Source organism: Octopus sinensis, unplaced genomic scaffold (assembly GCF_006345805.1).
Source record: "Octopus sinensis unplaced genomic scaffold, ASM634580v1 Contig17381, whole genome shotgun sequence".
Classification (NCBI taxonomy): Eukaryota; Metazoa; Mollusca; class Cephalopoda; order Octopoda; family Octopodidae; genus Octopus; species Octopus sinensis.
In genome coordinates, this window is record NW_021835017.1 from 32,501 (window position 1) to 42,438 (window position 9,938).

General features: G+C 38.9%; 1 protein-coding gene across 1 annotated transcript; it reads left to right on the top strand.

Moving 5' to 3' along the window:
• The first annotated feature begins 6,456 nt into the window (after positions 1-6,456).
• LOC115231098 lies at positions 6,457-7,309 on the top strand. The gene is made up of 2 exons (XM_029801182.1): positions 6,457-6,598; positions 6,933-7,309. Exons 1-2 carry the CDS (start codon positions 6,457-6,459, stop codon positions 7,307-7,309), a joined length of 519 nt encoding a protein of 172 aa, XP_029657042.1.
• Positions 7,310-9,938: the final 2,629 nt, after the last annotated feature.

The following is a 9,938-nucleotide window of genomic DNA, read 5'->3' on the forward strand; positions in this document are numbered from 1 at the left end:
TTCGACACATAAAACATAATAATAACTACGTAAGCAAAATGGCGGTGATGAGACAAAAGGAAAAAAAAAGTAGTAAGGAGCAAAAAACGAAAACTGAAACAGTGATCTTGTAGGGTGTTGTATGTCAGTTGGTAGAGAGTGCAGGTGACAATGTGTGTGTCTATTATATGTATGTATATGTATGTATACATATATATATATATATATATATATATATATATAATAGATAATATATATATATTATATATATATATAATATACTATATATATCATATATATATATTATATATATATATATATATATATATATATATCTATATATATGTGTATGTGTGTGTGTGTAGGTATATATATATATATATATATATATATATAAATACTCTATACTCCACTCTCTTTTACTCTTTTACTTGTTTCAGTCATTTGACTGTGGCTATGCTGGAGCACCGCCTTTACCGAGCAAATCGACCCCAGGACTTATTCTTTGTTAGCCTAGTACTTATTCTATCGTTCTCCTTTGCCGAACCGCTAAGTTACGGGGACATAAACACACCAGCATCGGTTGTCAAGCGATGTTGAGAGGACCAACACAGACACACAAATACATACACAGACACACACACATATATATATGTATATATATATACGACGGGCTTCCTTCAGCCTCCGTCCACCCAATCCACTCACAAGGTTTTGGGCCGGCCCGAGGCTATAGTAGAAGACACTTGCCCAAGGTGCCACGCAGGGGAATGAACCCGGAACCATGTGGTTCGTAAGCAAGGCACTTACCACACAGTCACTACCCCCTATAATATATAATATATATATATATATATAATATAACATACATATATATATATATATATATATATATATATATACTTTTGCTGATCCCTTAAATATTTTATATAATTATAAAAATAACTTTTTGTAGAAGTTTTTACCGATAATGTTTTTTTCCATACCGAACTACTTTTGTTGTAAAATTTATCAATTATAAAATTAATAATTCTTTACCCTATCTATATCTATATCTATATCTATCTATCTATCTATCTATCTATCTAATCTATCTACCTATATATATATATATATATATACACACACACGCACACACACACACACACATATATATATATAGGTATTTGTGTGTTTGTGTATATAGGTGTTTTTGCGTGTGTGTGTGTACGTGTGTGTGCGTGTGTGTGTCTTTCACTGTATATTGCTGCGAGCTGACAGAATCGTTAGTACATCGGACAAAATGCCAAGAGGCATTTAGTCCGTCTCTACGTTTTGAGTTCAAATTCCTATGAAGTCGAGTTTCCCCTTTCATCATATTATGGTCTTTGAAATAAGTACAATAAAACCTCTATAATTTCCGTTTTTGTGTTTCTAGTAGAAACTATGTATGTGTATGTGTGTATGAATGTCTGGGGGGTGCGGTGGCGTATACTTCAAAACCACATGGTTCAACCCCACCACGTGGCACCTTAGGCAAATGTCTACTCTAACATAGGCGATGGCATTTCTGTGGTGATAGCAATGCTAACTTCATAATTATATTGCTTCAAGTAAGGCCCCACTGCATGTGGCATATCGAAGAAGCATATTCCACTATTGCCAGCAAGGCCCACAATTTATTTAAGTATTTTGATTTACTCATTTTATTTTGATGAACAACTCCTTATCATTTGAACTGTACGACTCTGTGTATAACTGAACACATGCTACCGAAGGTGCCGTGTAATAACAGTTCCTTCATTTGTGTCAATTTGTATATGAAGATATACACTGGACTTTCTTTAATACTCGCTTTATATCACCATGCAGTCTGACCCATCTTAAAGTTGATGCTAAGAGTGCTGCAGTCCCAATGCACTGGTGATTCATGGACCCATGAATCATTTCAGGTGAGACCAATTTCGTCCTTGTTGGATGGAGGTGGGCCCCATTTCTTCATATGTACTGAAGGATAGTCCACTACGGTACTACGGTGCCCACGTATTGTTAGATAGACATGGATGTCGACGGTTAAATGTATTGAATATATACAGTACTCAACACCTATAAGAGTATCAGAAGCTCCTTACTGATATTGTTAAGAACATATATGTCTTCTAAGCAATGTTAAAAGGGCTCTCTAGCCTGGTTTAACACAACCACGTTGTAGGTGTGTGTGTGTGTGTGTGTGGAGGGCTTTGGAAATGTCCACTCAGTTGTAATGCCTCAATTTTTATCATTAGCTCGATAACTTCGGCCCTTCTCACTAATATCAGAAACCATAAGAATAAATCATTAGCACTGCCCCTCCTCCTCTGACTCAAGGATTTTTAAAAAGTGGAAAAGAAATAAGTTTACTCTTTCAATTGGTCAGTATCAAATGGACGTGTTTATTCGTATTTTCTGAGCTTTCTGAATAAAGCGATAATTTAATCAAACATTACGAATGTACGAGTGGCCCCTATGCGGTCGCTCCGTCTTATAGAAACAGGAGCCGAATTTCCTGTAACTCACACCTTACAGCGAGGATATACAATTCTGCACGACCAGGAGTAACTAGGGCTGAACATTACTAATTATGAAAACAAAAAACATCACAGTCGTATACGACCACTGTACTTGAAGCACGGCCACACAACTACTTCAAATTTTCGGCCATCATTTAAATACATGTCTTTAGACAAGTAGCTAAGAGTAAGCATCTGGAGGATTCAATGAGCGAGTCTCTTCGTCTGTGGTTCCCAATCTGATGTGTATGGACTCCTGGAGATCCACAAACAAAGGACCGGAAGTCCATGAGTTGGATTCAAATTTGTTTGAGGAGACTGGACATTTGAAAGTCTGGTGTCTATAGGAGAGTTTATTTCAGTAAACGGAGATTCTCGGTTGTGAAATACTTGGAGACCGCTACTCGACGTCATCGCTTGTTTTGCAGGAAATATCAGCCTACTGTTTCTAAAATCACAGCCTATGATCCTTAAAACATACACTTTTGATACGTTTAAAAGAAAATGAATAAAAAGTATGGTTGGAAATACTTTGATTATAGGTCTTCTGAATCACTGCAGACCAACAAGTGCCAAACAACAAGTGTCAAACAACAAGTACCACTACCATAAACTACTACCATCGACCTTAATAGGTCGATCGATCTTCTAGGTTAGTGAGCTAAGCTCAGATTTATGTTTGTGATGGAAGTGAATCCATTAAGTTGACTTAACCCTTAGACATAGTCAATGACGACGAAGTTTTCGAATGTATCCCTTCGAAATAATATATATTGGATTCGTAAAACCTCAAATCACACTTACTGTCTGAGAACGGAAATATATATGTAACCTAGGATACGAGGTGTTGGTGAAAAGTTCCTGGCTTTGAGAGTATCGCTAAAGGCCTGTTGGAAGCCTAACCTTCCGAGTTCTTCTGCAAGAAGAAACAGCAATAGATATGGGAAACTGAGAGAACATATTGTATAAAATCATAATTTACTGACCCTCCTGTATTTTCTGTTACCCAAAGCCAGGAATTTTTCTTCACTCCCTCGTATAATGTGCCTAGAAAAATGACAGGATGCTCACAGCTTGACAGTATTTGAACGTTGTTATATATTTCGACGTCAGGGCTTATTTAGAACCAAACAACAAGTATAACTATTTCATATCAGCAACCTGAAGGGTCAACAGTTACATGCCACTATAACACGAGACACCAAACGTACCATGCATGCAGAAGAAAATACAATTCTTATACAATATTCACGACATACGTCGAAAACATAGGAAAGAAGGCAAAATGATGCACAAAATTAAAGAGAGAAACAACTGGTACCATATATATTCAAGACCACAGCGACAAATTGGAAGAGTTGTTAGAGCTCTTTGTCTCTACGCTCTGTGTTCAAATCCAGTTAAAATAAACTTTACCTCTCGTACATCCGGAAATATTAAATAACGAATCGTTCCTGTATCTTCTCTCTCTGTCACATTTTCTTTTTAGCTGTCTGTCTTTTCCCCTTCTGAAAGAAATCCTAGAGAAGGATGCTCACCCTCCACCAAATCTAAAAAATGCTCAAGACACGACTTATGCAACGTTGGTGCTCTTTCGATTCCATCGTGCAACTGAGCGTTCAAGACGAAGTAAAGTTATGCACAAACAATACACCCGAACCATTGTTGATGAAGAAAGCCATACCAGCCTCTGTTATTTCTAATCTTTCTACTATGACCACAAACTACAGAAAACGTAACGAGTTAACATGGGAGCCTCTAAGTAGATGCTTGATTTGCAAAAAATAGTAGCTAAATCTTTTTTCGTGTCACACACTACTCTCTTACGTTAGATAAAGTGGTTTCGAGGTCCATGCACAGGGAAAAAGATTCGCCAAGCAATTAATAAATCAAAAAGAGAAAAAAACTTTTTCCAAGGGTTTTCGAACATAAAACCAACAAACAAGGGAAATTAGACCAATATTTATGCATATTTATGAATCATATAGAGCAGTTGTCACCAACGTTTTGCCCTATTGACTGGTTTCATACATACATTCATATACACACACATATATTACATATATAAAGGTTTCTAATTTTGGTACAAGGCCAGAAATTTCGGGGTGGGAGAGGTAAGTCGACTACATAAATCACAGTGCTCAGCTGATGCTTATTTTTTCAACCCCGAAAGGATGAAGAGTAAGCGCATAGTCAAACTCGGCGAAATTTGAATTCAGAACGTAAAGACGGGCAAAATGCTGCTAAACCGCTTGTCCGGCGTGCTAACGATTCTACCAGCTTACTGCCTTGTATATTACTATACATATAATGCAAAAAGCCCCTTGCAGACTGCGATAGCCTATGAAAAAGAAATGAAGTCTTTGTTTTTTAAATTCCTTCTTTCTATGTGGCCTGGTACTAGTTTGCGGTTCGGTGCTTATGGACCCCTGTTATAGATAATGTATTGATAGATTGGAGTGGATCTGTTATGCAGCCTACTGGTGAAAGCGAAATCGATGGACATGTTTTACCCCTAAAGACCTCCTCGGCGAATCATATACTACTTCATTACAAGACTGTGATAGATCAATACGTATGGAAATAGAAAGCGTGCATGTAGAATACTACTAGTAATAAACGGCAATATGAAGAAAAATTACCCGTAAGAAGTGATGCTCAGAGTGAGCGATGGGCGTCCAACTGGCAGGACAGGATGAGTATAAGAATTAGCGACTAAGTGATTCGTATGTGTGCCTCCGTGTGTGTATGTGTGTGGTGTGTGCTGCGTGTGTGTGTGTGTGTGTGTGTGTGTGCCTGTGTGTATGTGCGGGTGAATGTGTGTGTGTTTGTATGCGTGTTTGTGGTTGTGTGCGTGTGAGAGAGAGAGAGAGTGTCGAAAACCTGGACAACTCTGTCTATGTCGATAGCCTTGCAATAACACAAATGAAAAGTCGGACGGTTGCCACTCTGGTCCCTGAGGGCTGCCACTCCGACCAGAGAACCAATCCTTCGTAAATTTTACCTCAGCTATTGCTACTGTTGCTGTTGCTGTTGGTGGTACTCCTTTTCAGGTGAGAGGATTGGAGCAACTTGAAACAGAAAGCCTTGCTCAATCTCAAAATACCCGGTGCAATATTTAAAGCTAACGCATGACATTATGATCGTAATATACGATGCTAAAATACAACAATACTTCATAATTTGTTTCTAGTTTTCGACTCCAGCGAGCTGAAAAAATGTTAGAATCAAAAGAGCTGCTCCCCACATACCAACCAGTTACCAATCACTACTTTTGCGGGCAGCTTTAGATAAATTTGAGTTTCCTGCCTTGTTAACCTTCTGTCTACCACTGGATCCAATGGACCCATTTCAGTTTTTTCATTTGATTTTTCCTACTGTTTATATTATTTTATTCTGCTGATTTCCCGTGACTCTTATTTTTTCTTGACTCTCTTTTACTTGCCAAATGGGAAATTTTTCGAATGTTAATAAAAGCTATAAAATTTCACTTTATACATTAAATACTGTTTGGGTCCACTGGACCCTCGAATTAAATTCAAAAAATATTATAAACTGAATAAAATCAGTATCAAATATTATTTTGCTAGATATTTATCAGATATAAAATAGATAAAATTATATTCAATTTATTTGATGAATTTTAGATAAAATAGGAAAAATAATGAAAACATTCCTGCAAATTTGTGTGGTATTGCATCACCTTCAATCTTCTAGGTTATCGGGTGGTGCAATATATCATGTGATGACACAATTCTTACAATATATCATCGTATCAGGAGAATATAAATATGTGAGAGAGAGAGAGAGAGAGAGAGAGGAGAGAGGAGAGAGAGAGAGGGAGAGAGAGAGAGAGAGAGAGAGAGAGAGAGAGGGAGAGAGAAAGAGAGAGCAATTTCTGCCTTTAATCTGCTATCAAGTTTCATATGGTTCAGTTGCGCTTTCCAATATGCCTAGACGTGAAAACTTGAGTGAAGACCAATTATCGAAAAGGTTATTGGAATTAGATGAAGAATGGGAAGAATATAGTAGTGATTCCCTCTATTGCTCTGAAGAGGATGATGAAAGCGATTGTGTGCTGGACAGATTAGGTTCTGTGTCATCAGATGATGAAGATACCCAAAAACAATTACCTGCAAGCCACCCAATTATGAATGAGCAATAAGTTTCTAGAGACAGACAAGAATTTTGGCATTCTAATCCTCTTACTTGAGCAACAGTAAGAATTCATCTTGCAATATTGTGCGCTAAGAATGTGGATCATCCCGTTTTACTAAAATGTCTTGTGATAGATAGCATTGAAGCATGTTTTACTATTTTTATGCGCCAGAATCTTCTTGAAGTAATTCTTGAAAGTCAGGTTGTTTACAAAGATAACTGGAAGGAAATTGATCACTCTGAACTAAAGACTGATTATTCTTATAGGTGTTTATAAATCTAACCATCAAAATGTTACACAGTTATCGAGTAAAGAAGATGGTAGCCCAATATTCAACAAAATTATGAGCCGGGGAAGATTTCAACAGCTTTTACAAGTATTGCATTTTGATGATGCTAGTGCAAGAAGAAAAATGAGAATTGATGATGAACTGGAGCACATAAGAGAAGTATTTGAAATGTGGAATCAGAATTTGCAAGATAGATATGTTCCAAGATCATGCATGACAATTGCTGAACAATTAGCTTCCTTTAGAGGGCACTGCCCATTCCTGGTATATATTCCTTCAAAACCAGGGAAATATGCGACAGTGAAGAATCTTATGGCTGGAAAATGCAAATCTACAATGGAAAAGTCCCAGTAAAAGGGAAAGAGACGAATCAAGGTTCAAGAGTTGTTGAAGACCTAGTAAAAAAAACTTGAAAATACTGATCGCAATATAACTTGTGATAAGAAAGAAAGAAAGAAAGAAAGAACATTAGACACCTGTACTTCACAAGAACATTATTTTCGACCGCAATGTTGATCGAAGCACGATTTGAAACTCAGAACACAAGAGCCGATACTGCAATGTACACCCTACTTCACTATCACGGCTGAAATGTCTTTTGGTTTAATCATAACTTTACTCGATCAGGAATTATGGTAGTCTCTCGTAGTCCAAGAAAGACGCATCCATAATTTCTTGCTGAGCAATCTGAACAAATGATTTATTTATAGTGATCAAATGTTTGTGTTGTACATTAGTTGCACCCTCAAATCGACTTTTTTTTAACAGGTGCACGGTGTACCACGCGTCAGTTGTCGAAGTGATCACAGAGCAACGTGAAATGAAGTGTTTTGTTCAAGAATACAACGCACCACCCTGTTCATGAACTGAAACCACGATTTCCCGTTTGTGAGAACAGCACACTAACCATTAGGCCATGCGGCATCACATCAGCCATGAATGAGCTGAAGCTAAACAACGAGAACACACACCGTGTGAATGGAATACGGGATGGCTACAGTTGAAACGCATTTACATTTACTTTTAAATCTACTGAACCAGGATAATCTGTGGCTAAACAATCAAGAGGATTAACATGCTGGATAATATATCCAGAGATACACAGTGTAAATGAAATACAGGACGACTATGGTTATGGCTGTGTGAATTGGCGCAAGTGTGGGTGTATGAGGGCGGCGAGCTGGCAGAAACGATAGCACGCCGGCGAAATGCATAGCCGTATTTCGTCTGCCGTTACGTTCTGAGTTCAAATTCCGCCGAGGTCGACTTTGCCTTTCATCCTCTCGGGGTCGATTAAATAAGTACTAGTTACGCACTGGGGTCGATATAATCGACTTAATCCGTTTGTCTGTCCTTGTTTGTCCTCTCTGTGTTTAGCCCCTTGTGGGTAGTAAAGAAATGGGTGTGGGTGTATGGTAAAACATTTGCTTCCTAACCACATAGTTTCGGGTTCAGTCCTACAACATGACACCTTGTGCAAGTGTTGCTACTGTACCACTCGGTCGACCAAAGCCTTGTGAGTCGGTGTGGTAAACGGAAAATGAAAGAAACCCGTCGCCCGCGCGCGTGTGTGTCTGTCTTCAACCACCGCTTGGCAATCGGTGTTGGATAGTTTACGTCCTCGTAACATAGCAGTTCGGCAAAAAAGACCGATGGGATAAGTATCAGACGTAAGCCAAAAATATTGGGGTCGATTTGTTCCACTAAAACCTTAAAGGCGGTGCCCCAGCGTGGCTGCAGTTCAATGACTGAAACATGTAAAATATAAAGATGAAACTGGTTGTGCAACAACGGCAAGGAAAACACAAACTCGAAAGTTCTAGATGCACTGTACAGATGAAAAACAGGATGACCACGGTTGGAAGGCCTTGTCTAATCATAAGCTGTGGCTATACAAGGAAAAATACTAAATAAAACTAGATACACTACGCAAGCGAAAAATACAGGCTGGCCACGGTCGGATCGTTTTCTCATGTAACCATAAGTCGATTCGATCAGGAAAATGATGCAGATATATAGAACAATGACAAGGATGAACACACGAGATAGTGTAGTCCTAGATACACTATGTAAATAAAAGAAATACAGTAACACTTCACTTTGGAGGCGCAATGGTCCAGTGGTTAGGGTAGTGTACTCGCGGTCGGAAAATCGCGGTTTCGATTCCCAGACCGGGCGTTGTGTGTGTTTATTGAGCGAAAACACCTGAAAGCTCTACGAGGCTCCGGCAGGGGGTGGTGACGACCCCTGTTGTACTCTTTCTTCCTCTTTCTTGAGTAACGCTGCGATAGACTGGCGTCCCGTCCAGGTGGGAGGAACACATAATCCACAGGAACCGGGCCCATGAGCCTGGCTAGGCTTGAAATGGGCGAAAAAAAATACTTCACTTTACGGGGACCCGCCTTAGGAGACACCGGGTTTACGTGTTTTATTTTTCAGTTCACGTTTGTATGGTGAGCTGAGATTTTTCAAGCACAAGATCCAAATTTTGAACGAAGTGCAAAAGTTTCTACTACCATAACAAATGCTTCTGCATGTTACCGAGAAATTAATTGAGAGCCCCCCCCCAAAAAAAGCTACTGCTAAGCAAACACTTCTAGGCTTGCTTTTTAAAAATAAACCTTTCGTTCTACCCACGAGCGCTTGTGATGATGTCTACAAGTGATGGTGTGTGTGAGTCTAGTGCGAATGAAAGTGATTCAGAAAACGATAATAATAATAATAAAAAATAGAAATATTAAATTTCTAAATATCTCAGAGAGATATAAGCAGTGGTGGAACGATAGAGCAGTTGGCCCAGTGGTTAGGGTAGTGTACTCGCGGTCGGAAAATCGCGGTTTCGATTCCCAGACCGGGCGTTGTGTGTGTTTATTGAGCGAAAATACCTGAAAGCTCCACGAGGCACCCGCAGGGGGTGGTGACGACCCCTGTTGTACTCTTTCTTCCTCTTTCTTGAGTAACGCTGACAGTCCCATAAAGGGAA